The sequence below is a fragment of the Glycine soja genome, chromosome 6 (genome assembly GCF_004193775.1).
Source record: "Glycine soja cultivar W05 chromosome 6, ASM419377v2, whole genome shotgun sequence".
NCBI lineage: Eukaryota > Viridiplantae > Streptophyta > Magnoliopsida > Fabales > Fabaceae > Glycine > Glycine soja.
Genome location: NC_041007.1, coordinates 21,072,839 through 21,100,712, shown reverse-complemented (window position 1 = coordinate 21,100,712; position 27,874 = coordinate 21,072,839). Strand labels below are relative to the sequence as shown.

General features: G+C 32.4%; 2 protein-coding genes across 2 annotated transcripts; one reads left to right on the top strand and one right to left on the bottom strand.

The window, feature by feature from the left end:
* Positions 1-13: 13 nt before the first annotated feature.
* LOC114416685 (probable inactive receptor kinase At2g26730) lies at positions 14-4,397 on the bottom strand. The gene is made up of 3 exons (XM_028381647.1): positions 2,924-4,397; positions 1,490-1,804; positions 14-746 (listed from the first exon to the last, which is right to left on the bottom strand). The coding sequence occupies exons 1-3, from the start codon at positions 4,215-4,217 to the stop codon at positions 394-396; spliced, it is 1,962 nt and encodes a 653-aa protein (XP_028237448.1). The 5' UTR covers positions 4,218-4,397; the 3' UTR covers positions 14-393.
* A 9,249-nt stretch (positions 4,398-13,646) lies between these two features.
* On the top strand, positions 13,647-15,019 carry LOC114415981. The gene is made up of 5 exons (XM_028380850.1): positions 13,647-13,784; positions 14,034-14,148; positions 14,293-14,456; positions 14,583-14,693; positions 14,792-15,019. The coding sequence occupies exons 1-5, from the start codon at positions 13,647-13,649 to the stop codon at positions 15,017-15,019; spliced, it is 756 nt and encodes a 251-aa protein (XP_028236651.1).
* Positions 15,020-27,874: the final 12,855 nt, after the last annotated feature.

Below are 27,874 nucleotides of genomic sequence, written 5' to 3'. Positions count from 1 at the left end.
AATGTGACAAAAGTATCAAAACAATTAGAAAGCTTTATTTCGACAAAACTATAAAAATGACTAAGCAACCCTCTTACACTTGTATTCATGAACAATTCAAACTCCCCATCTAAAAAATAATTGAAATTAAAAAAATAAAAAAATATTAAAATACAAGAAAAACTAACAAAAAACAAACCATTCAATTGGACCCCACCTGGAGCCCAATCACCCGCGCTCGCCATAATTAACAACTCATTTATTTACTTAACTTTGCACATTTTCATGACCCACACACACTCACCGTGGTTTCCTTTTTTTTTTTTTTTTTCCTTTTCCAATTCCAACGAATTTTTCTTTTTCTTTTCCTTCTTTTTTTCTTCTTCTTCTTCTTTTGCCTTTACAGCTTCACTACTACGACGTGTCCGACCTAGGGGTAGTCCTAGCGTCCTGCGGGGGCGTGTGACCGTCCGATCCTTTAGAAGGATCATCGGACGATTGGCGTAAGCCGTCATCGGTGGTCTCGCTTCGGCTAATATCCTGGATCATGTGCACCACCTCATCCATGTTGGGCCTCTGATCCGGCACGAGCGAAACGCACGTCATCGCAATCTGCAACAACTGAACCATCTCCTCCTCAATGTTGTGGTACCTCATCAGTTCCGCATCGAACACTTCAGCGGTCCATTCTTCGCGAACCACGGACTGCACCCATCGTGGTAGGTCGATCCCTTCCTCGCTCAGCGAGGCTTGGTTTGGTGCCTTACCTGCAGAGTCATCAAACACTAAATAAGGTCTAAAATCATTTTTAATATAGTTTTTTTTTCTTTTTTATTTTATGCTTAAAAGTTCAAGGGGATATCAGAAGTTTATCACACTCAGGCATCTGCTCAATTCCTTTTGATAATAGGCTTTTTTTCTTTTAAATAAGAGACTATTTTTTTTTTCTTTAAATAATTAAGGATAAAATAGTTTTTGTATCTATATTTTTGTCAAATTTAGTTTCAGTCCTTGTCTCCATCAATTTGGTCGTTATTATACTTAAATATATAAATGAACTTAATCTCTGCATGGAGGAACCAAATCATGACTAAGGTTATGTTTGAATTTCCATATAAAATGTGATGAATGAATTTTACGACAAATTGTGTTGTGCATAAATTTTGAGATCAAATTAATAAATAGTCTACAAAACCTATTTTGAAAAAGGAAGGAAGAAAAGTATTTTGCAAAACTCATTTTATTGCAAACCTAAATATGCACAATGTTTGTAACAATAAAACAAACTTATACTAAATTTTCTTATTTTTTAAAATATAAAAATCAATTTAATTGATTTAAAATTATAGAGATTAAAATCAAATTTAATCAAAAGTATAAAATCAAAGATATATATATATATATATATATATATATATATATCCAAAAAATTAACAACAAATAAAATTTTGTTATTAAACATAAAATTTAAATTTTAGTTTTTAGTTATTTTATTCTTAGCCTAATTTACCTGTTAAAAGTTCCAGCATCAAGACGCCAAAGCTATAGACGTCGGATTTGAAAGTGATTTTTTTGGTTTCCTGAACCTCTGGTGCCCGGTAACCGGCAACTCGGTTTGAGGGAACCGGGTTGGCAAATATCGGGTTGAGCCCGAAGTCTGAAACACAGGCTTCGTGGGTCGGGTGGAGGAGGATGTTGGAGGATTTGATGTTGCCGTGGACCAGTTTTCCTGACACGTGGAGGCAGGCGAGGCCTCTTGCAGCTCCCAGTGCTATTTTCATTCGGGTGTCCCAATCCAACGGGGTTCGCCCTGACCCTCTGCTTCCTGTTGTAAAAACATGAACAACAAATATTATGAGTAATTCAGGGGTTTCATGATTCTTTGACACATCCAATCAAAACAACATGTACGCCAGCATAGGCACAGTGACAAAACTCAAGGAATCCTATATCGTCTCATGCCAAATAAAACAACATTTTACGAATCAAAAAAGAAAAAAGAAAAAAAACTTTCTAAGGCTATTGTTGGTAAATTAGAATTTTGCATTTTTTTTGTAAATTGAAAAAAGGTAAAGGAGGTGAAATAATGTCGGTGAGACCACTCCTACCACTGTGGCTATATCATGAGTGGATGTTGCGTATGTTGAACGGAATGTGGTTGTTATTAAAGAAAGACATAGAAGTTGAGACCTTGATTATGTTTGCTCCTTCCAGAAGCATACTTTAAACACATAAGAACTAAGAGCGTCAGAAACTTGTCACATACGATATCATCCTATCTCTGCCCCCATTAAACAAAGCTACTGGATAATTTAACATGAACAAAATAATGCATGCCACTACTAATACATGGTTACACACACTACCCATAACCGTTGACAACAGCACTTCCACCTTAAGCATACATTCTCAAACACTTATTAAAATGTTCCAACTAGTAAACATTCTAATCCCACAATTAATCAATTATAACAGCTGGGAGCATGAATTTAGTAAAAATTCCATAAAAAAAGGAAATTGTATTATTACAATTTATACATACAAAAAAAACTATATAACAAACATAAGAAAAAAAGATTTAGTCAAAGGTGTTGTATAAATAAACCAAACAAACAATTCTCAAGAAGGAATATTTTATTATTTTTCGGTATGAACATATCGAATGCCGGAATTTACTCGACAATGTAAAATTATTATCTTGATACTTGCTCGCTAAATTAGAAGTTAATTAATAATAATCAATAACAAAAAATCTCGTGACCAGGTATAACCAACTTAAAATATATAAAAAAAAAAATTAAAAGATTGACGCCTAGTATAAGATCTGATTGCCTTCATTACGTGCAAAAATTCCTTCAGGCATTGAAAGTGGGAATGGAAGTGTTTGACTTAGAAAAAAAAAAGAAGGTAAATTTGTAAAGATGGGACAATAACCACAAAGTACCGTGAAGAAGTGCAGACAAGCTGCCGGCGGCCATGTAATCGTAGACGAGCAACTTCTCATCCTTGGAGTAGTAAAACGCTCTGAGAGGAACCACATTCTCGTGCTTAACGTTCCCAACAACCTCCATTCGCGCCTCGAACTCTCTCTTCGCAGCCGCCACGTCCTTCAACCTCTTCACAACCACCGTGGTCCCGTCCTCCAGAATCGCCTTATAAGAAGTCCCCATGCTCCCTTTTCCCAATACCTCCGCCGAAGCCCTCAACAAATCCTCCAACCCAAATCCGTACACTCCACCCTCCATAAACACCAGCTTGTTCCTCTCAGCAGCCTCCACTGACCCCGTAATATCGTCCTTCGACGACGACGTTCCGCCCTCTGTGGGCCCCCCACGCGCTACCGCCGCCACAGCCTGTGGCGGCTTAGCCGCTCTCCTCCTCCTCCTCCTCCGCCGGCAGCATAGAAACATAATTAATAGCAATAACAGTATAAACAAAGCAGACCCGACGGCAATTCCAACAATGGCAGCGATAGAAAGCCTTTTGGAGTTATGCTGTTGTTGTTCCACAGGAGAAGGGGCTGGGGCTGGGGCTGGAAAGAAGGGTGTGCATGGTTGTAATGGCTTCCCGCAGAGATCGTTGTTTCCTGAAAACGAGGTCGCGGGGAAATTCGATAAGGTTTTGGGGATGGAGCCGTTGAGGCGGTTATTGGAGACATTGAAGTTAACTAACTTTAACGTAATGCTGGGGAGGCTACCCGAGAAGGAATTGTTTTCTAGGAAGAGGCCGGTTAAGCGAGTGAGGTTGTTGAGGGAGAAAGGGATTGGTCCTGTGAAATTGTTGGAGGAGAGTTCGAGGCGAGTCAAGCGAGTCAGGCGAGTTAGGGTTGTGGGGAACTCGCCCGAGAGGTGGTTGTTCTGGAGGTAGAGGTTGCGGAGGGAGGTGAGGTTGGCGAAGTCGAAGGGGATGGGGCCCACGAGCGCGTTGGAGCGGAGGCTGAGGACGCGGAGGCGCGTGAGGCGGGAGATGGTGTTGGGAGGGATGGGGCCCACGAGGCCGGCGGCGGGGAGGTGGAGGGAAGTCACGAAGGAGCGGTTCGAGTCGCATTGGACGCCGAACCAGGAGTCGCAGGCCGAACTGGAGGTGTTCCACTGGACCCGGTTCGCGTGCGGGGTCTGGGAGAGGAATGCGAGGAGGGCTTGTTTGTCCTGAGTCGGCTCCGCGTTGACTCGCTCACTCGGCTGCGCAAGAGCGATGAAGATGAGAATGAGCATGATAATTTCCAAATGGAATGCCATTTGGAAACGACGTCGTTTGCCGATGCTTTTTGTTTGTTGCTAGTGTTGTAGTGGCGGGGAAGGGTGGATTGAGAAATGGGGTTCGCGACCATGTGCCATGAAGGAGTGAGTGGGAAAAATGAAGTGAGAGAGGAAAGGCAGAGAGAGGTTTTGTAGGTAGAAGAAGAATGAGAAAGGCAGAGAAAAATAGAGAGAGAGAAATATAAATAATTAATAAGGTAAGCTGTAAATCAAATTAAAAATAACAACGCCTGCAGGAAAAATATAATATAAAATAAAATAAATGCCTGCTTAAAAAAAATAGTAAAACCTCAAGGAGCTTTTTCTACGATTTATGTTTTATAAAAGAAAAAGTCTACACTTCAAAAACATATTTTAAGCCTTCATCACGTAACCCACGCGCTGTTCCTTGTAAAGTTGTATTAAATCATGTAATTATTAGTACACCTGTAAAAATTTAATCCATCATTTATCAGAAGGTTTCCATTTTTATTTGTCTCGTAACCCCTTTTTCTTACAATTTTTTGCATTACTTTACTGTAGTTTTATCTTTTCTAATCATATTTCAACTTCTTTTTTTTTTATCTAACACAGTTTTTTCTTCTTTTTTTTTTGTACATTAGACAGAGTGACCTATTATTTCATTTTGCCTAAGAGAAACTTTTTACACTTCTAAAAAAAGCTAAGAGAAGGGAGACATTCTTGAAGGTGCCCAAGGAATCCTTGGTTCTTTCACACCTCTAATTTGTTAGGATTGTTTTCTTTTTTTAGGACAATTGAATAAGAAACAACAACCCTCACCAATATTCTTAAGACATATGGGAGAGCATTTGGCCAAATGATCAACATTCAAAAATCTGAAATTTTCTTCGGCAACAACACCAAACAGACCACAAAGCAGACCATCATGTCTTCATTCGGAGTCTTGGTAAGTTATAGTCTTCTACGATTGAATAACAAAAAATCAAATACGATCTTGAAATCAATGATTTTCATAAATAATAGATAAATAATATGTATTTTTTTTCATATTGAAACTTCACTTCGATGCAATTTGATTCATTTGATAGAGGAGGGAAATAAGATTTTTGTTTTTTTTTTACTCTTCTTTCTATTCTCTTTGTCTTTCATGATGACCAGGGTTAAGAAAATATTCTAATGTAAAAAATGGCCCTTATTTCACATTAGTCCCTTAAAATCACTATTCCCATTAAATAACAATTATATTTAGAAACTACTCCACTTAAGCTTATTTATAATTTAATCCGTAGTAATCAATTAATTATTTATTAGTCCTTAATAAGTCACTTGTCTCTCACATGAGACATTAAATCTTACATTCTCCCACTTGACTCATGTGACATTACCTAACATCATTGACAGATAAATAAACTAATTAAACTAACATAACGCGAATTGAATTGACTGAATTGTTTCATACATCAGGCACATTATAATTTTATAATCAAGAATAGATACTAATTTGAGTCATGACAGTTATACATCACTTAATCAACATAGTCATTTCCATGTACCACAAATTAGATTCCTCATTAATATGAACATAATTAGGTCACATAATTGGTCCAACATAATATCTTTATTTAAGACGACACCTATTTGCATTACTTTTATACAAATATGCATGCAAATATAGATAACAAATAATTAAAGACATATTATACATGAGCTCAAAATGTCAATAACACATTACTAAGTAACATTACACTCAACAATCCTTATTAACAATAATGCCTATATTTTTTAGATGTTTAATAAATGTCTTAGGCCATAATTCCTTTGTCAAAAGATCAACTATCATAAGGTTTGTGCTAATACGTTCTATTTTGTTTATGAATTTCTTTCACGACAAAGTACTTTAAATCCACATGCTTAACACCTTTATAGTACTTGTTGTTCTTAGAAAAATATTGTTGCAAAGTTATCACAATACATTTTCAGTGGCTTTTAATAATGTCAACAATTTCAAGCTCTGAAATAAAGTCCTACAGCCAATTAGTTTGAATTGTCGCCTCAAAACATGTTACAAATTCATCATAATGGTCAAAAGCATGTGAACCTTTAATCCTTGTAAGTATCTCAAAACATTCTTTGCAGCTTTGCAAATTTCTATTCTCGATTACTTTGATATCATTCTAACATTCCAATTGCAAAGCTTACATCTGGGTGAGTACAATCTTGAGCATACATAATACTTTCAACAACTAGCACATACATACTTACTTCCATCTATTTCCATTCCAAAATCATTCTTTAAACATTATGTGAGACTAAACTTGTCCTTTTTTGAATTAGAAAATGTTATGCTAAGCACTTTTTCATCCTGAACTTGTCTAGTACATTATTGATACATGCTTTTTGAAATATGCCTAATAGTTCCCTTGATCTGTTTCAGAATATTTCTATTCCTATTACATAACTTGTCTCATCTATATCCTTCATTTCAAATTACTAGAGAGAAACTTCTTAGTCTCATGAAGAAGACAAAGATAATTAGTTGTAAGCAATATATCATCAACATACAAAATAAAAAAATATAACCTTGCTCCTACTAACCTTTAGATATATACATCGATCAACAATGTCTTTCTTAAATCCAAAGGAAACAATGATATCATTAAACTTCAAATACCATTTGCGGGAAGCTTCCTTAAGTCTATATATTCATGTGTTCCTTTCCTTCAATTGAGAACCCCATTGGTTGGTCTTTGTAAATATTTTCCTCTAAATCTACATTAAAAAGGATAGTTTTCACATCCATTTGATGTAGCTCCAAGTCATAATGGGCTACCGGTGAAAATGTCTCTTTATAATCAACACCATCTCTCTAAGTAAAACCCTTTAGCAATAAGTTTGGCCTTATAATGTTCAAGGTTGTCATGAGAGCCTCGTTTAATCTTAAAGACTCACTTACAAACAACTCTCTTACAAACTTTTGACAACTCTACAAGGCCCTAAACACCATTTTGTTACATGGATTTTAACTCTTCTTTCTCCTTGAGACATTCTTAATGTTACTTCTTGTAGTTCTTCTACAATAGGTTCATTCTAAATCATGGGTTCATTATTGTCTTGCTCTTCTTCATTATTGTTTGGAACAACATTTCGAGGAACACTCACTTTACTACTTGAGGCACAAGTCAAATGAACTTGCACTCCAACTTCTTTAATTTCCACATTTCGTGGAACTATACTCTTACTAATTTCACCATTTTCAGGGAACCTTGAATTTTCAGTTTCAACAATTCTCATATTATGATTAGGACAATAAAACCTATAGTCCTTTGATTTTTCTAAATAACCAATGAAATATTCATTAATTGTTCTTACATCCAAATTCTTTTCTTGTGGATTACAAATACTTATTTCTGTCTGGCAACCCCAAACATGCAAGTGCCTTACGGTAGGTGTCCTATTAGTCCACAGTTCAAAAGGTGTCTACGGAACTACCTTACTAGGAACCCTATTCAACAAATATGTGACGGTTTTCAATGCATACATCCACAAAAATATGGATAAATTAGAGTTACTTAACATACTCCTAAACATATCCATTTTAATATTCTATTCCGCCTTTCTGATACACCATTTTGTTGTGGTGTACCTAACATTATGTATTGCATACAAATACCACATTTTTGAAGGAGTTTAGCAAATGGACCTAGGTGTTGCTTAGTTTCATCATACCTTCCATTGTACTCGCTACCTCTTTCACACTTGACAATTTTCACCTTTATTTCTATTTGCATTTCTACTTCATTCAAATAAATTTCCAAGGCATCCATAGCTTGAGATTTCTCATGTAGTAAGTAGACATAATTGCAACATGAATAGTCATCAATGAAGGTGATAAAGCACCTTTTCTTTTTGAAATAATTAACATCAAAAGACACACAAATGTCAATGTGCACAATTTCAAGAAGTTAAGTGCTTTTTGTAACCCCTTTCTTTGTGTGTTTTGTTTATTTTTCTTTAATACAATCCACACATTTATTCAGATAAGTAAAATCTAGATTTAGAAGAATTTAATTCTTTATTAATCTTTCCATTCTTTCTCTAGAAATGTAACCCAAATGTTTATGCCACAAGAAAATAGATAGTTCATTCACTAAACTATGTTTAGTAAAAACGTTATGATGTGAGTCAAAATCGTTGCAGCATATAAACAATTTAAATTCAATTTATATAAACCACCACAAAGAATAATAGTATCAATGGGATGATTATGCTTAAATAAATTGAAACATCCATTACCAAAATTAAAATAGTATTTAGTAACATAAGTTTAGATAATGAAATCAAATTCCTAGAAAAATTAGGTACATAAAGAGTTTCCAATAAATCTAAATGATGTCTAGTGTCAAGGATTAAACAATAAGTCTTGACTGCTTCCATTAGAGCTTTCACTCTATTTCCCATGAAGACGAAATTCTCATTTAGGCTTATGGTTTGGAATGTAAGAAATCAATGCATCATATTAGAAACATGAGTCATACACCCATAATCAATCCACCATGCATTATGGGAAACTTCAGCTAAATTTGATCCAAAACATACATAAGCATTAAGTTCACATTTCTTTTCAAACCAAGCCTTACGTTTTCTTCTGGATTTGCACAGATGCCCCCATTAAACTTTAATGGCCTTATGCACTTATTGTGTTTCTTCATAAATTTCTTTTTAGCTCTTTGATTCCCTTGGTGTCTTACATAATGGATTGAGTGACCTCCTAGATTCTTAAACCTTATTTTCTCTTGAACTAACATATTGTGCAATTCATACACATTTTCATTTGTCTTTCATGGTACTATAGTTCTTTTCAAATTGATCATTCTTATATGGTAATGAGTTAAAAATAAATTGTACAAAGAAGTTCCCATTCACCACCATTCCCAATGTATTAAGCCTTGTTTCTATGTTTATTATTCCAATGACATGTTCATGCATAGTACGTGAACCACCAAACTTCATGGTGGTCAACGTACTTATTAATATCCCAGCAAGAAACTTATTATTTGTTTGGGAGAGCTTTCACAATAACCCCACAAATTCTTTAGCATTTTTGATTTTGGGGAAAACTATCTTAATGTTTTCTATAAGAATCATTCTCATAAACATTAAGCTAAGTTTGTTAGATCTTTCTCAAACTTTATAATGAGTTTTTCTCTATTGGTACCAGAATCAATAATAACATCAAGCTTATCTTCCAATATAGCAATATCAATATCCAAAACACTGAAGTGTAATTGGACTCACTAATTTTGGTAAGAAAAGTTAAGCTCATTAAATTGACACAAACTATGGATGAAAATTCAATAAATTGGGAATTATAAAATTTAACATAAGTGTTTTGAGACATAAGGTACATGCGCGCACGCGTGCACACACACACACACAACATTCAATGCATTTAATTCTCTCCTTTGGGTGATAGACCAACACGCAACATACAACATAATGTTTTTTTTATAAAATTTTAACATTATTGACAGTTAAATATGCACCAATTAGAGTCACTTACTACCTTTGACTCTTTTTTCTATTCTCTTTGTCTTTCGTGATGGTTAGGGTTGAAAGAATACTCTAATGTTAGGAAGGAGAATTTATTTCACGTTAGTGGATATTAATATCTTAAAACCACTACTCCATCAAATAATAGTTATCTTTAGAAATTGCTTCACTTAAGCTCATTTAAGTATGTAATAATCAATCTTTATTTATTAGTCCTTAATAAGGAGAATTTATTTCACGTTAGTGGATATTAATCTCTTAAAACCACTACTCCATCAAATAATAGTTATCTTTAGAAATTGCTTCACTTAAGCTCATTTAAGTATGTAATAATCAATCATTTATTTATTAGTCCTTAATAAATCACATGTCGTCCGGCGTAAATGAATTTGAATTGAAATATATAAATATAAATAACATGATATTAATGTATGATATGCGTTTAAATAAAATTAACGAGTCAGTGTGTGACTGCTAAAAAAAATGAAAAAGTGGGGTGCACTTAACAAACTTGGGAAAATACTAGTAATAGCACAAATGTCGTTGAGCCTAAATTGATGTGCATAATGTATTTCGTGCGTATAGGGATTGAGAGAAATTTATCAATTCTCTCGAATTTCTTTATTTTTATTTAAACTATCAAATCAATAAAAATATTATATTTTTTGAAAATTTTATTTAAATACTATATTTTATTAATTTTTAGTTACTAGTTACTACACAATCAATTTTTAACCTTGACGTTTTTAAATTATAAAATTTATAGTAATTTTATCCTTTTTTAAAAGAAATCTTATCTTAAGATTATATTTTATTAATTTTAGTTATTATATAATTATTTTTATCTCTTTAATTTTTTTTTCTAAACTATAAAATCAATAACAATCTTATCTTTTGTTAAGATAGAAGATGAATTCTTGACTGATTGTTTGTTAGTATATATTGCAAAATAAATTGTTGAAAAATTTAGTATAGATGATTCTCATGACATGGAAGAAAAATATTATGTGTTTATAGAATATTATTGTAATTAATGTTTTGAAATATCAATTTATTATCAACTTCACTATATTATATTAATTTTATTTATATTTTTTTATCAAGTATTTTGTATTCGTGACAAGTAATTGAAGAATTAAAAATATATTTGAAAAATTTATAGTCATTTAAAAAATAAAATAAATTTAAATAACGATAATAGATGTATTTCTAAGTTAATACATACTTTGTTACATAATAGTCCAATTGTTTTCTTTATATTTATGGCATTGACTTATTTTTTTGGATGTTTTATTTATTATATGTCATGATTAATAATTAACAAAAAAACCTACATTTTTTTGGGATGATTTTTTTATATAAAAATTTACATAAAAAATAACCCTGTACATACACAAATAAATTATTAATCCCATATAGCATGCCTTAAAAACTATGGAAACTAAAACCTAAAGTTGAAACAATTATAAGACCAAAAATAAATTAAAGCTAAAACGTATTAAAATTTTAATAGAACTCAAAATAAACAAAAGATAACATTGATCATAACATTGACATTTGTCCCATGTCCTAAATAAAATAGCATCCGACAAATAAAACTGGGCCTAGTCTGTCAAACCAGCCCAACGATGGATTTTGATCCTTGATAGGTTGTTGTTTGGGCACCCAGCAACGTGGGTGAAAGGGTTAAAATATCCTTTACCCTTTCTTATAAAAGCCAGTAGTGACTCGTCCGTACGAGTCACTATTCATTCTCCTCTCCCGTGCCATTTCTTCTTCTTTCTCTTTTCTCCTTGCCTTTTTTTCTTCATCCTGTTTTCGTGGTGGTCCGTGGTTGTTGTTGGTGCCTTTTCTTCTTCTTGTTGTGGTGCTTTCGTGTTCTTGATCAGCTTCGAGGTTAGTGAATCCTTCTCCTTAGCTATTGTGTATTGTATTGTGTTTTGGTTTGTATTGGTTGTGCGCCTTTGTGGTTGTTGGTTCTCCCATGCCCCTGCTTCTTCGTTTTCGTTCCCATGCCCCTAATTCTGTGTCTTCTTTCTCCCTCGCCATGTTTTTTTAAAAAAAAACCCGCCAATCCCTATGGACCATATGAATTGCTAATCCGTATGGACCATATGGATTGATCCGTATTCGTACCCTTTTTAAAAAATTTTTGGAAAACATTTATTCCAAAATTTGATTTTGTTGAAATGTAAATTTGTTTTGTGATTTATTTGTTGTTTGTTATGGTTTAGTAATTTTTTTTAATTGTTAATTTATCATTTGCCTGTAGCATTTGTAGTAGTGAACATAATTATTTAGTTTGAAATAGATAGGATGAAAAGCCGTCTAGGTGGAAAATTTAGAAAAACTATATACAGTTGGTTAGTTAGTTAAAAATAATTTTAAAATTGATTTAAAGTTAAATTTATAAAATTTAGTAACATATTAAAAATTATTCGAAACAAAATTTTAATGATTGAAAGGGAATTTTCATTATTGTTTAAATTGTTAGTTAAGTATTAAAAAATATTTAAAACAAAATTTAAAATATTTGAAAATGTTAGTTAAAAAATCAATGGAAGAGAATTTTAATTTTTTTTAAAATTTTTTAGTTATTTAAAATAATTGATTGAAAACAAATTAAAATATTAGAAAATGTTACTTTGTGAAATAAAATATTGAAAACATATTTTTGAAAAGTTTAAAATTGTTACTTATTTTTAGACAATGAGTTTTAGGAAAAGAGTGAAAACTAAACTGAAAATATTTTATGTTAGTTAGTAAAAAAATAATGGAAAGAAAATTATAAAAAAATTTACAGTTTGTATTTAATTTAAAAAAATGATTGAAAAAAATTATAAAAAAGTTGGAAATTTTAGGTAAAAAAATCGTTGAAAGATTTTATTTTTTAAATTTGAAAATATTATTTCTTTGTAATAAGTGATTGAAAACAAAATATAAGATATTTTAAAATGTTTTTTAGTAAAAAAAAGAGTGGAAGACAATTTAAAAATGATATGAAATTGGTAGTTATTTTTAACAAATGAATGAAAAGAAAATTCAAATTTTTTTGAAATATTAGTTAGTTTAAATAAAAGATTGAAAGCATATTTTTAAAAATTGTAAAATTGGTAGTTATTTTTAGAAAATGATTGAAAACTAAATTTAACATATTTAAAAATGTTAGTTAGTTTTTAACAAAGATGAATACATATTTTAAAAAATTTGGAAATTGTTTGTAATTTTTAGATTATGATTGAAAAAGAAATATTTAAAAATGTTAGTAAGTGAGAGTGAAGATTGAAAACCTATTTTTTTTTTAAAAATAGATATTTTAGTTTTTTTAGAGAATGATTGAAAACAATAATTGTTAGTTAGTCAAAATAAAGATTGAAAACCTATTTTTAAAAAAATTTAGATATTGTTAGTTTTTTTTAGAGAATGATTGAAAACAATAATTAAATATTTAAAAAATGTTAGTCAGTAAAAATAAAGATTGAAAATCTAATTTAAAAATTTTTAGATATTGTTAGTTTTTTGGAGAATGATTGAAAACAATAATTAAAATATTTAAAAATGTTAGTCACTGAAAATAAAGATTGAAAACCTATTTTAAATTTTTTTAGATATTGTTAGTTTTTTTGAGAGAATGATTGAAAACAATAATTAAAATATTTAAAAATGTTAGTTAGTGAAAATAAAGATTGAAAACCTATTTTAAAAAAATTTAGATATTTTTATTTTTTTTAGAGAATGATTGAAAACAAAAATTAAAATATTTTAAGATTTTAGAGTTAGTAAAAAAATGATTTAAAGGAAATTATAAAAAAATTAAAATTTTAATTTATGATTGAAAAAAAAATTTAAGATATGATATGTTAAAATGTTAGTTAGTAAAAAAAAATGATGCAAATAATGGTTAAAACTAGAGGTCTTGGTCGGGCTTTAGGTCGAGCAATAGGAAAAGCCTTGGGGAGGAGAGACGTGAGTGACGATGATGCCCCCAACGACGAAGGTCTATTGCATCAGCCCATAGACAGTGACAACAAGAGCGTGTTGTCGAGGACCCTCTTACGACCACAGAGGAATTGAACGAAGAGCAGCCATAAGCCTTGTTGAAGAAGCTGTTACTGATGTTGAGGGTTTTTCAAGTGGATCCCATGACACATCAGTTCTCATGGATTTTGAAAATCACATTGCTTTGAGAGTCTGAAATGGAGAGGTATGTAATTTTTAAAAAATATAAAGAACATAGTTTACTAGTTAATAATTTTTTTACATGATCGATATTATTGTTTGCAGGAACATCTTGAGCTAAAGCTATCTTCCCATGGAAGGAAGATGGCTAAGTTTGGGAGGCCTGTTCCACAGATTGAAGGCCTTGTGGCGGCCAGTGGACTAAGTCCTTTGATCGCCTGTTCCCTAGATACGGGAGATCGGGGACTAATGTCTGCTTTTGTGGAACACTGACATAAGGAAACTAGTAGTTTCCATTTGCCGGTCGGAGAGGTGACTATCACCTTAGATAACGTCGCATTGTTGCTACATCTGCCTGTTGTAGGGGCATTCCACAGCTTCGAGCTACTTCATGTCAATGACGTTGTCGATATGTTGGTGGAATTACTTGAGGTCAGTGCTACAGAGGCGAGAGCTGAGACAATTCAGTGTCATGGCTCTTATGTTCGACTATCGTGGCTACGCGACGTGTATCAGATGAAGATCGAGGTATGTGACTGGATTGTAGCAGTGCGAGCGTATTTGTTGCATCTGCTTGGATGCAAACTCTTTGCTAAAAAGAGTGTCACACACGTGCACGTGGTATTCTTGGATGCACTACGTGACTTGACGTAGAGTGGGGGTTACACTTGGGGTGCTGCTGCACTTGTGCACATATATGATAATTTAAATGGCACATCCAAGAGCACAACGAGACAACTTGTAGGATATATCACTCTATTACAGGTTAGTTAAGATGTTAAGAAATTTTTTTCATTGAAGTTGAATATTATATGTTGTCGTGTATTTTAATGAATATGTTTGCAAAATATATTTAGTGTTAGATCTACGAGCATTTTCCGTCCGTTGGTTCCGTTGTTCCTGCCGAGAATTATGATGAGAGGAGACCGCATGCATGTCGATGGGCCTCTGGCAAGGCACTGCCCGTTTCCACATATCGCAGGCATCTGGATAGACTGAGTCCTGACGTGGTGTGCTGGATTTCATATGGTGACCACCGTTCATTTAGAGAATTTGAGGTCATCTCATTATTTTCCAGCCATCTTAGATGAGGCCCCTTGATGGTCATTCACCGACCGGAGAGGGTTGTACGATAGTTTGGTTACATCCAGACTATTCCGCCACATCCTGCTGCGTCTTTGCTCTCTATTGAAGAAATTGATGATAGATGGATGCAGTTTGATGAGTACATTGCACTCGTAGGCCACTTATGTGCAGTGCCTAGCCACTGTTTGTCAGATTACATGGATTGATTTTACATGATTTCGCACCCATTCATGAGTCCAGCACAGCCAGGGGATCCTCCTAGAGTTCTGTCAATTCAACAATATGAGGAATTTGTTGAACCAGATGGGTATCAGCAACTGATGGTGGTAGCAACACCTAATGAGACAGACATTGATGATTGATGTGCATCATGTTCGACATGCAATGGTAATATTTTTTTTTGGTATTTGTGTTTGTTGCTTTCTTTAGTATTTTATTACTAACAATTGTTATGTTTTTCTTTTCACTTGCTAGGATGGTTTGTAGCAATTGCTGATAAGTTGGAGAGACTACTGAACCTGAGGATCCTGAACGAAGGAACAAAAGCCTATACTATTGCTAAAGAATGTCTGGGTATCACAAGAAGCTACATTGGCCAACCAACTGTAGGTCACAGATCGAGGCGTAGGGGGCATACGGACGGTCATTAAAGTTGTTTTATTTTTGCCTTATATATGTCATTTATAATTTTTTGGATAATTTATTTATTGACAGTGACATTTGGTTATTTATTTGGTATATTTTTAATTTTTTGGATTATTTATTTATTTGGTTCATTTATGTATGGACATGTTAATGATTATGTGATATAAATTTTTGTCATTCGTTTATTGTTAATTAGCTGTTAATGTTGCGTTGTCAAACTTGACAAGACACTGTCAATTGCATGCGTATTTTTTTAAAAATCAATACTACATGTACGTACTAACATAGAAATGACTACTCAGTTGTTTTAGTTCTAATACAAGCAATACATGTCTAATGCAACTTAAAGCATGACACAACATTGTTGTACTTGACAACACAAACATAAATCTGCGCATGTCTATTTTTAAAAAAATACAAGCAGTCTTAGTGAACACCATCTATATATATCACACCAACACTCTCATCACAGATTCTCTCCCAAACCAACATGACAAACCAAATTTTACAACAAAGTGACATTTTTGGGGGAAACAAGCAGTCAGACGATTGTGAACTCCAGATTAGCTTTTATTTTTTTTAATGGATCGATTATTCACAACAAAACTAGTGTTTATTTCCAAAGTTCCACTCCAATACCCATTTGAGTACCTAACGATTATGGTTTTCAAATGAAAGCAGAATGCACAATACCCTTCAGCTAACCGACGATTAATATTTGGATAAAATTTACTACCGGCGGCCATTCACAGATGCAGGTAACCAATTTTGCTTTCAATCTATGCAATTGAAAAACAATGATGTTAACACAATGTTAATGAGTAATGATCAATTCTCGTGTGTTGGCCCGATTGAGTTATTATGCACCATTGGTAGAACACCGGATGATATATTAAACTTACTTCAAGCCACTATGACCTCTACTTATGATGCCCTACTATATTACAATGGGAGGTGGAACATGCCACGCCAACACGACTTTGTCGGTTACTCGTTCACAAGAAAAAATCCAAAAAAATTTGACATTCCTTCCGGATGTACCATCGATGAACTGAAGGATTTGATCAAGTAAGTTGCACCTTAAGGGATTTCCCCTTATGGTATTCATGAATCACAAACGGTAAATCAATTGTTTTTTCGACAACCAGGTCATTATGAGTATTCAGACAAAGTTATCAAATTTGAAATTATTGAGCTGAAAACTGACGATGACATGCTAAAGGTCTTAGTACAGTCTAACTACTGGAAACAATTTGGGCCAATAGAAATTTTAGCTGTTTTTAATAAACAGGTAATGGAAATGGAAGACGACATGCCTCGGTCGCAACATGATTCAATGCAAAATTAGTATTAGTTAATTGTAGTTTTTCATGCATTTTTTCTTGTTTCAACTTTGTTGAAGTTAATGTAATGTTTGAATTCGTGTCCATTAACGAATGAAACCGTATGATTATTATTTTCAAAACACTTAATTATTTCCTAACTTTTAAAAATAATGTCTGAAAACAAAATTATGAATGTTAACAAAATAATTATTTACACAAACGTCAATGGTAATAACATATTTTCTGTTCATGGTTCACCTTAATCAACAAATTCGGTTTTCAGCCTAGACAAATCTGTATAACGCTGCATTCTACCTATGTACGGAGTGGGCCACTACTTTGCCTGAGAATGACAATGTGTATTCCACAACAACGCCACTGGTGGTAAAGGACAATAGTCTCATAACAAAGCCTGTTACATAACGACAAACAAATTCAACGTAAGATACCCAACTACAGTGTCACCAATTATACTAACATCATAATTATGCTATTACATGTACAAAATGATTTCCATACACATGACCAATGCATATTACACGATGCATAGAAGAATATGGTGGCAGCTGACTTCTAAGACGAAAAAATGTCATGCTTTGTTGTCGTGAAAGAGAAACAATGATCACGCATTGTGAAACAATGACATATCTCATATTCATAATATTCATCCACTTGTCCATGGTAATCTACATGTAACAGACAACAAATAGTGGTTACTTAAAATGTTATTTTAACAAAAAATGACATAATAATAAACTTATGCACCATAGATAATTCGTCAACAAATAGGGAACGCTTTAATTCCTCAAATCTCTCTATGCCACCAACCAGGTTGATATACTCTTCGGACCAACTTGTCAGTTCTTTATGCAGATGGTTGTGCACTAATGACCACGATTCTTCACTCATACCCAATAACGCAGCTATTGCCCGATAACCATAATTATCATCTGCTTTGACATCAATAATGTTTTTAATAGAATCCTAGATGCACGGATGAAATTGATCCAACATTGGAATATTTCATCTCTGTATTGGTTCCTCAGACGATGATGCACTATGTTTCACTGACGTATTACTATTTTGCACATAGTGTAACGCATTAACATACTCCCAATAAGACGGATCGCGTTTTGTTGACTTTTGTTATTTGGTCAGCGGTTTTTTTGGAGCACCCTTGGTCTTAACCTTTTCTGGGGGAGGACACATAGAGTTCATATCAGGATAAGTAATTTCTTGCAACTTTGACTTCAAATGTACTTTACCACAAACATCAAGCTACTTAAAGCCTTTCAATATGGTTTCCATCTCCTCAGTTATGGTCTCCTGTGTCTCACATAACCCTTGATCTGAAAAACTAAGTCTTTGCCAAAAAATATGGATTGTCTCGATTGGTATGAAACTAACAATAGATTTAAACAACTCGCATGCACATGGAAGACCGTGGGTACTCCTCATGACACATCCACAACGTGAAGGGTTTTTGCCTGCATAAGCTATACGCTCATACTCAGCAACAATTTCATTTAAAACGTACCTTGATACCATGCCAAGTAGTTTTTTGTACAAGGTTACTTTAAACACATGCCCAACCACGTGCGTGCTTGTCTCAAAGATGCTTTAATTTGGGTGTGTTGAAGTGTCATCATATTATTCATTTCTTCCCAAACACTGCATATGTCACCATCAGAGTTTTGTAGGAGTCTCTTTAGTGACCAATGAGCACTCTCAACCCTACATATGAAATATACAACAACATGTAAACAACCACAACATTTTCATTTAAGTCAACACTTAAACAAATGAAGACAAACAAAAAACAATATTGATACCTGTTAGTGGTTGTGTTTCCTAGATGCATCACTTTGTTGGTTCATGCTTTCACAAATCTTTCTTTATGCAGAATCACCCATGTTTGACACACATAGTCCACAAACATAAGCCACGAAGAGCAAGTCATTTCAAAGTTTTTAAGGTACTCATCAAATGAACTCTCACATGGACATTCAACCAAACTCCCCCAAGCATCCATCACATAATCCCATGCATTCTTTTGAGCAACTAGGGTTTTGCACTTTGCCTTCACATTCTTGTCAATGTGGAACCGACATAGCAAGTTTGTAGCATTTGAGAATACAATTTTCACTGCATTCATCAAAGACAAATCCCTGTCGGTGACAATAACCCCGGGAAGTGCATCAACTCTCATGAAAAGACCTCGAAACCGCTGTAAAGCCCAAATAACATTATAAAGACGTTCTCTTTCCAAGTAAGCAAAAGCAGTGAAGAATGTCATTCCTGTTGATGTAACACCAACAATATCAAGCAACGATAGTTTGTACCTATTTGTTTTGTAGGTATTGTCGATCAAAAAAACCAAATTACAAGAATTAGTTAACTTTACAGCATCAGGATGACTCTAGAACAAGTCACGTACAACATTATCATCCTTCAGCCTATGCCAGTGAATATATTGATCTCGATCAAGCAGCATCATTAGTTGTTGCATTTCGGTGTTACTCCCTCTTATGGAAGAATGGTAAGCATGCCTGATATTGTAAATTTGTTTGATTATTGTATAATTGTTGTCATTGTGCTCATTCAACGTCAACATAATTTTTCTTGGCTTCATCATGGACTTCTTCATATCAGCAATAACAATCTTCTCATCCTTTGTCAATCGACCCACATATGGATGCCCAATTAATGACTTTGTCATTTCATGATTGTGAACCCCACAAATTAACTTCACCATCCATCATTCTCCTCTTGAAACTGGCTTCGCACGCAACTTAAATGGGCATCCACATTTTCTACTGCCAGTGTATGTTCTTACCAAATTATGTTTCTTAGGCCTATACTCACCACTCTTTTCACAAGCTATCAATAGAAATGAGGCTCTTCCTCGAACACCGGTATTGGTATCTGACCTCATTATAACGACAACAAATCCAATGTCATGAGCCAACGATCGAGCCCATTGTAAAACTTCATCACGACTAGCAAATAACTATAACACAATTCAAATAAGGTCTGACATTAGTAAACATCTATGTAATATAATTACTCTACCAACAACAACAAATTATACAAATACTTGAGAAGTATTAAAGACATCAGAGAAATCAACATGTTCTACTTTAACGCCAACATCTTCCTCATTTTCAACATCCATATCAACTTCTTCAGACATCATACTATCATACATCCACTGGTCTTCGTTCATCTTAATAAAACATATAACAAATTCAATTCAATGACAAAAAATTATACAATCACCTCATTTTTTATTGACACAAATATAGCTGTTTACAAAAAAATATATTTTACTGCACATTTTCATTAAAATGTCATATAAATCTAATAAATACATCATTCAATAAAATACATAATTCAGTTAAACATGTAAATACATAATCATTGTCATTTAAATTTGTTTAATTATTAATCATTAGTATATTAATTTTTAAGCAATCAAATGTTAGTTAATTATTAATCATTTGTATTTCTTTTTTCACCATTCTAATTACTTAATACATTTTTTTATATCACTATAAAAAATAATATCACCAAATCAAATTTTCTGAAATTACTAAAACTAGTACAACAAAAAATTACAAAATTAAATTAACAATTGCGATCTAATAAATAAAATAGAAAACAAATAAATCCGTATGCACATACAGAATACTAATCCGTATGAACCATATGGTTTGCTAATTCATATGTGCATACCATTTTTTTTCGCGTACCTCTTCTTTTTTGGCGATGAAAATTGACTAAAATTCACTATATACTCCTGAACAACGCATGTACACCATTGGAGACCAAATACGCTTCGAAACCGAACTTAACGGAAGCAACTTACACTAAGTGACGAAGATTTTACAGAAAAAATGGCGCTACAGAAATGAAAAACTCCTCCTGCTATTTATAACCGAAAATGTATTTTCGTCATTTATGAAAATTGCTGGGTGCCCCAAGCAATTCCCTCCTTGATATGGTACTCAGTATTCCCTAAAAAAGGTAAAAGGAAAATTATGCTAATAGTATACAGTTTCTCTCTCTCTCTCTGTTGTATCGTGTTTAGTTGTAATTTAATTTAAATCACTACTTTGATCCTTATAGTTTTATGATTCTTACATTTTTAGTTCCTATATTTTGAAAATGGTTTTTTTAGTCCCTATACTTTACATTTTAATTCTCTTCTAGTCTGTGTAGTTTGGAAGTAATTTTTTTAGTCCGTATAATTTGCATTTTAATTTCCTTTTAGTCACTATAATTTAAAAGTGGTCTTTTTAGTTCCTATACTTTATATTTTAATTCCCTTTTAGTCTTTACCATCAAAATATGAGTAGTATTATCAATTACAATTAACTACAAAAATATTAACAAGTAATTCGTAACTAATCGCAACATAATTTGTAATAAAAAAATAGTTGATAATTTATAAGTAATTTACAGTTAATTATTTTTATATATTTTTTTTGTAGTAAGGACTAAAAGATAATTGAAATAGAAATTATAGGGATTAAAAATATCACTTTCAAACTATAGGGATTAAATGAAAATTAAAATACAAACTATAAGGACTAAAAATAACACTTTGAAACTATATGAACTAAAAGAGAATTAAAATCTAAACTATAGGGGCTAAAAAAACCACTTTCAAACTATATGAACTAAAAATGTAAGAATCGTGAAACTATAGGTATCAAATGAGTAATTTAACCTAAATACATTGATAGGATAAATATTTTTCACACCATTATTTTATCATAGATTATAACAAGATTGATGATTTTTAAAACAATGATTTTAAAAATTATATATATATATATATATATATATTTAGTATCTCAAATCCGAGTCATCTTATTTTTAGTCTTCCAAATTTAAAGTTATGTTTTTAGTTCATGAAATATGTAAAATGCTCTTTTTAATGATTATGCAAAGTGTGGGCCAAATAAGAAATAAAATATTCATAATTTTTAACATTTTTTACTGCTAAAATATGTTCTTTGATATTATAGTTTAAAGTACGATTTCTTGATGATATAAAACTAAGAATCTAGTCAATAACAAAATCTATTTTATATTTTAAAGTAGTTAATTGATTTTTAATTTATTTACTGATTTGACTTGATTATGATAATCATGGTTATCAAATTCTCGAGTGAACTCGCTAACTGTTACGAGTTTACGAGTCTACCTGTCCTCTGTGAGTTGACTCTTGAGTAAACTCTTTTTTTAGTAGACTCTGGATAAATTCTAAGTAAACTCGGTAAACTCTCGAGTTTACTATCGAGTCAACGAGATAACAAGTTAAAAAAAAACTAGACCAAAATGTAAGTCATTTCTTATTGTTTTTTGTTTAGTATTCAATATACCTTTATTTAACGTGTTATTCTCAAATACAAAATTTTCACATTTAATAATATCAAACTCTTGTTATCTAATAACATCAAATCCTCGGTGAGAATAATCTACCACTACTATAACCTCTACAAGTTATTGTTTAGTAGTGATGCATTATTACTAGACTTGATTATTTAAATATTTTAAACTTTATGATTTACTATTTTGCTTTATTATATTGTTGAAATATTTAATTAGTATATTATTTATAGATATTTTGTTATTATTTTTATATGAGGTAGACTCTTATGAGTCTACGAGTCGAGTCTATAAAACTCTCACGAGTCTGCGTAAATTTTTGAGTTTGATAACCTTGATGACAATTCTTAATCACCACTTGTATTTTAAAATATAAAATAAAAAATCAAATTTTGGTAGTTAAAAGTTATAAAAAAACTGTGGATATTTTATTTCATGTTTGACTCACACAACTAAAAAGAAAATGATCAAATTTAAACAACTAAAAACATATTTGAATCTTATTTTTTTAATTATTTGACATTTGATAGTATAAAGGTGTATAAAAATCAAACTGTTTTAGTTATGTATTCATTCTTAAATATAAAATTGGATAAATTGTGTTTTTTGTTTTTAAATTTTTTGTAATTTACGATGTTGGCTCTTAAACTTTTTGACGATCGATCTAAACATCTTCGAACTTTTTTTTCGTTTAATATTTTATTCCTTTTAAAATTTTGTCCAAGTTCATCACTTAACTGCCAACATTAACAAAAAATGACTAAAACATTAGATGAAAAAAAAAAAGGGATCAAAACCATAAATAAAAAATTTAAGAACAAAAACCATAAGTTACCCTATAAAATTATTAACAAATCTTCACGCGACAGTTGAATATTTTAGATTGATGGAGGCGAGTTTTATGTTATGACTTATGAGTACATTATCATTTCAGCCTTCCAGTGAAAGGAATTTAAACTTTGGGGAGACTTAAGGTTTATTTGTTTGTATTTTATTAAAGAAAAAATATTTTTTTTTAATTGAAAGACATGATTAAAAAATTGTAATAATCATAAAGTTTTAGAAAAATAAAAACTTAAAAATATTTTAGTATTTTCTAAAATATTAAATATATGAATATTATACAATAAAATTACTTAAAAAAAACATAAAACGAGTCTTTAATAATTGAAATTAAGTTAAATCGCGGATAACAAAACATTGTCGTGCAGAAATCTTTCACCACCCAACAATCAGTTTCCCATGGAAATGGTCCCCGGATCAGAAATATTTGAATAAAAGCAACTGAATCAATCACAGACACAGGTCAGGAAAAATTAAAAAAAAAAAATCTTAATGATATTATATGATAGATTTTTTTTTCTTATCTGCCATAGGCAATAATAATTATCATTGGGATAGTGTCACTGCTATAATATATATACGGGCTAACAGGCACACGCTCCATGTTTTATGTAGGACATTGAAACATGTATTTCATTTTAGTTATACATAAATCAAATCGAAAGATTAAGGATATTTAATTTAATTGGTTAAGCATGGGTGTGTGAGTATTATAAATCTTGCGTTTAATTTCTATGGATAAATATAAATCAAATCGAAAGAATTAACTTCCTTATTATAAAGCCAATTAACTTTCCCTATTAGCATCAGCAACTTTCGTTGTGCTTTTGAAAAGCTATTGCCCCTCCTTCTTTCTTTGAAGGTTCCAGAAGGAAACTGCTTTTCTCAGTCGTCCAAGGGTCTATGCACGGTCCTTTCATTTCGTGCACATGTTAAAAGGAAATAAGAAGACATACTACTTAGCTTGTACGTATATGATTCTCAAATTATGTCCCCAAGCTCCATATGGGACTCTGCAGATCTTACGCAATGTGTCAACTACAAATTAAATTTAATCAAGTACTCCTATTTTAATTAAATTTAATCTTATTTCCATTATGTATTATTTATGGCTAAATTTGTTGGCTTATTCTTGGTTAGAAAGAATAACAGTTTTGGTTGGCTAGACTATGCTCCGCCAGCTAGAAATAAGCTCACTAAAGCAAATATCATAATTGGCTCTCTACTTGTGCAGATTTTAGTGTTGCTTCTAACCCAATTTGTACCCAACAACTCATCCAAGCTTAATTATAGCACTAATTAGAAGAAACACTTTTAGAGAAAACTTAAGGTTAATTGAACCAACCCCAAGTGTGGTTTTCTATTTTTTCAATGATTCTCAGGCTGTCAACAAGCTTTTTTTTTTTTTAATAAACAAAAAGGAATATGTTGATATAAGTTTGGCTACAAGATGAGCCCGAACCAAGAGGAAAATAATAATTACAAGATATGAGCAAGTAACCAAATACAATACTCCCATGCAATTTGATAAAGTTGCCACCTAACCCATCATAAAAACAACGTAGAAAATCCCATTACATATAACATTGATATTTTACTTAATTAAAAGTGGGGTTAACTAAATAGAAGAACATATCCAATTTGAAATTAATATTGCATGTACCGTGCACGTGGATCATCATCTTATTGTATATGTCGATTCCATTTTTTGTCAACTTGAGATCTCTCCAGGAAAGAGGACCACCTCTACAACTTACCTTTTGATAATTTCTTTGGTTCTTCCATGTGCACCTCATAGAAAAGCTATGACCATGATAAGTTACCAATCAACATATACTTTCTAAATTTGTGACTACAAATGACTTTTTTTTTTCCTGAAGATACTGATGTGATTATTCACAGGATGAACATTATTTCTATTGCCAATGGCCAACAGTCCAACATAAACTCACGAGCTCAATTATATGGAATTGGCCATAAGTTGACATTATTCGAACTGTAAGTTCAATATAATTTTGTTAATATGCACATGTGACCTATTTCCTTTATCAGCCAAAAGTATACATATTGATTTATTTTGCATTTCTTTCTTCTGCCCAACTCTTATTATTCAACCAAAATAGTTTACTTATATAGTGCAATCTACATCATGCATGAATTATCAGGTTGGCTAATTAAGCTTGAATAAGTAGTAAGATTTCCAATCACTTGCTTAAATTTTTTTAACTACTATAATTAGGATTTTTGGTCTTTCAATAAGACCTTGAAGTATTCCTATAAATTTTGGTCTTTTGGGCTAGTTACCGGGACTTAACTCTCACTTCAAGACTTGGTCATAATTAAACTCTTTGTCCTTATCCAAAGATGTATTTTGTGAGGATCGAATCCAGATTCTTCTCCACAAGCTTTTCAACTGAACTACAACCAGATTCTTTACCTCTCATGGCACTCTCATGTAGAAATTTGCTTCTCGTCTCCGATCATGCAAGTCATGATTTCAGTTGTTGATAAAATTTCATAAATAATGGACGGTCAAATTCATCAAACATGACCTCTCCTATCACAAGCAAAAAGGAGAGGATCCAAATCCATTTTTTAGTCCTTATTAGGATTAGACAAGTTCTACTAACTAATTATGTTAGCTTAGTTGTTAACTTTCTATTTTTGGTAGCTTAGTTGCTAACTTTTTATTTTTGGTTAGTTACAACTAATTCTAGTTTAACTTGTAAACATTCAGTTTGATGTATGAGAAGGTCATTCCAGAAATTGAGTTTTTCCTCCAATTTCTGTTAGAGTTTCTTTCATGGTATCATCTTGTACACGAAACTATCTTTGTTCATCATTCTTCCTCTTTTCTCTATCTGAGATTTAGTTTCCTTTTTCGATCCTTCTTGTCTTCTTCTTTTTGATCAACCATGGCTGTTAACAATCAGCACTCAACTTCCAATCACCTTGTCAACCCTACCAATCCCTATTTTCTTCATCTCGAAGAGAATCCTGTCATTGTTCTTGTTTTTCCACCGTTGATCGAAAGCAACTTTCGTCAATGGGAACATGATATGATTGTGGCACTTGAATCCAAGAACAAAAAGCATTTCCTCTTTGGCACACTTCCCTTTCCTCCATCAACAGATCCAATGCATGAAGCTTGGAGGCGTTGCATTCACATGGTGATGTCATGGCTCACTCATTCGATGAGTCCTTCAATCAAGCAATCTGTGATGTGGATGGAATTGACATTTGAAATTTGGAAAGATCTCAAGGATCATTTTTTGCATTCTGACAAGTTTCGCATTGCTGATCTTCAAGATCAAATCCAGAGTTGTAAGCAAGGTAATTCCAACATTTTTGAGTATTATACTCATCTGAATATTCTGTGGAAAGAACTGGAATTGTATCGATGTTTTTTTGCTATGTACATGTTCTAGTATCTGTTCTTGTGGGCTTATTCCTAAACTTAAGAAAGAACGTGAAGATGACTGTGTAATTCGTTTTTTGTGTGATCTTAATGATATGTATGCACTAGTTTGGTCTCAAGTCATGCTTATGAAACCCATGCCTTCTCTAGTTAAAACCTTTTCTCTTGTGCTTCAACATGAAAGAGAATTTATTGGTGAATCTAGTTCTCAATCACCTATTGATACTGTTGCTTTTTCCATTGTTAAAAACAGTGACAATTCCACCTTCTTCAGTAAGATTTTTTCCAATCATAACAAGATTCCTGGTAATTCTGGTAAAGGATCTAAAGGCAATAAGCTTTGCACTTATTGTGGAAAAACTAATCATATTGTCGAGAATGTTTTTTCAAGCATGGATTTCCTGCTGGATATAGAAACCGTGGTAAAGGGGGTTCTTCAAATTTCAAATCTTTTGCTAGCTTGGCTGAAGCGGATTTTGATACAGCTTCACAACATGGTTTCTTGGAGGACAGTTCCAGTCGAGACCTGTTTCGTTTGTCCAAAGATCAATACAATGCCATCATAGCCCTTCTTCAGTCGATCAAGGACTCTTCTACTTTTGTTAATCACATTCAACATTTTGTGGTTAATCAGTTAGGTATTGTCTCTTCTATTTGGATTCTTGATAGTGGTGCCACAGACCACATATGTCCTGATAAATCTTCTTTTTAATTTCTTAAGAAGATCAAACTTATTCATGTTCGACTTCCTAACAATAGTTCCGTTACTGCATCTTTTGCTGGTGACATTCAGTTAGGTGATTTGCTTTTAAAGAATGTTTAGTATGTTCCCCATTTCTCTATTCACCTTGTTTCCATTTCAAAGCTTCTTAGCACTATTGATTGCTTAGTCATTTTCTGTAAATTCATTTGTCTAATTGTGCAGACCTCCAACTTCAAGATGATTGGAGTAGCTAAGCAACATCATGGTCTCTTTCATCTGTAGGATTTCAATGATTTGAATTCTTTTTCTTTTTCTAAAGATTCTATTGTATATTCTACTGATAGTTCCATGTTATGGCACTCTAGGCTAGGCCATACTTCAAATAAAGTGTTGCACCAGTTATGTTCTCAATATAATGAAATTTCTTTTGATTCTTTTCATCCTTGTGATACTTGTCATTATGCTAAGCAAAAGAAATTATCCTTTCCAATCAGTACCACTATTAGCTCAAAGTTTTTTGAATTAATTC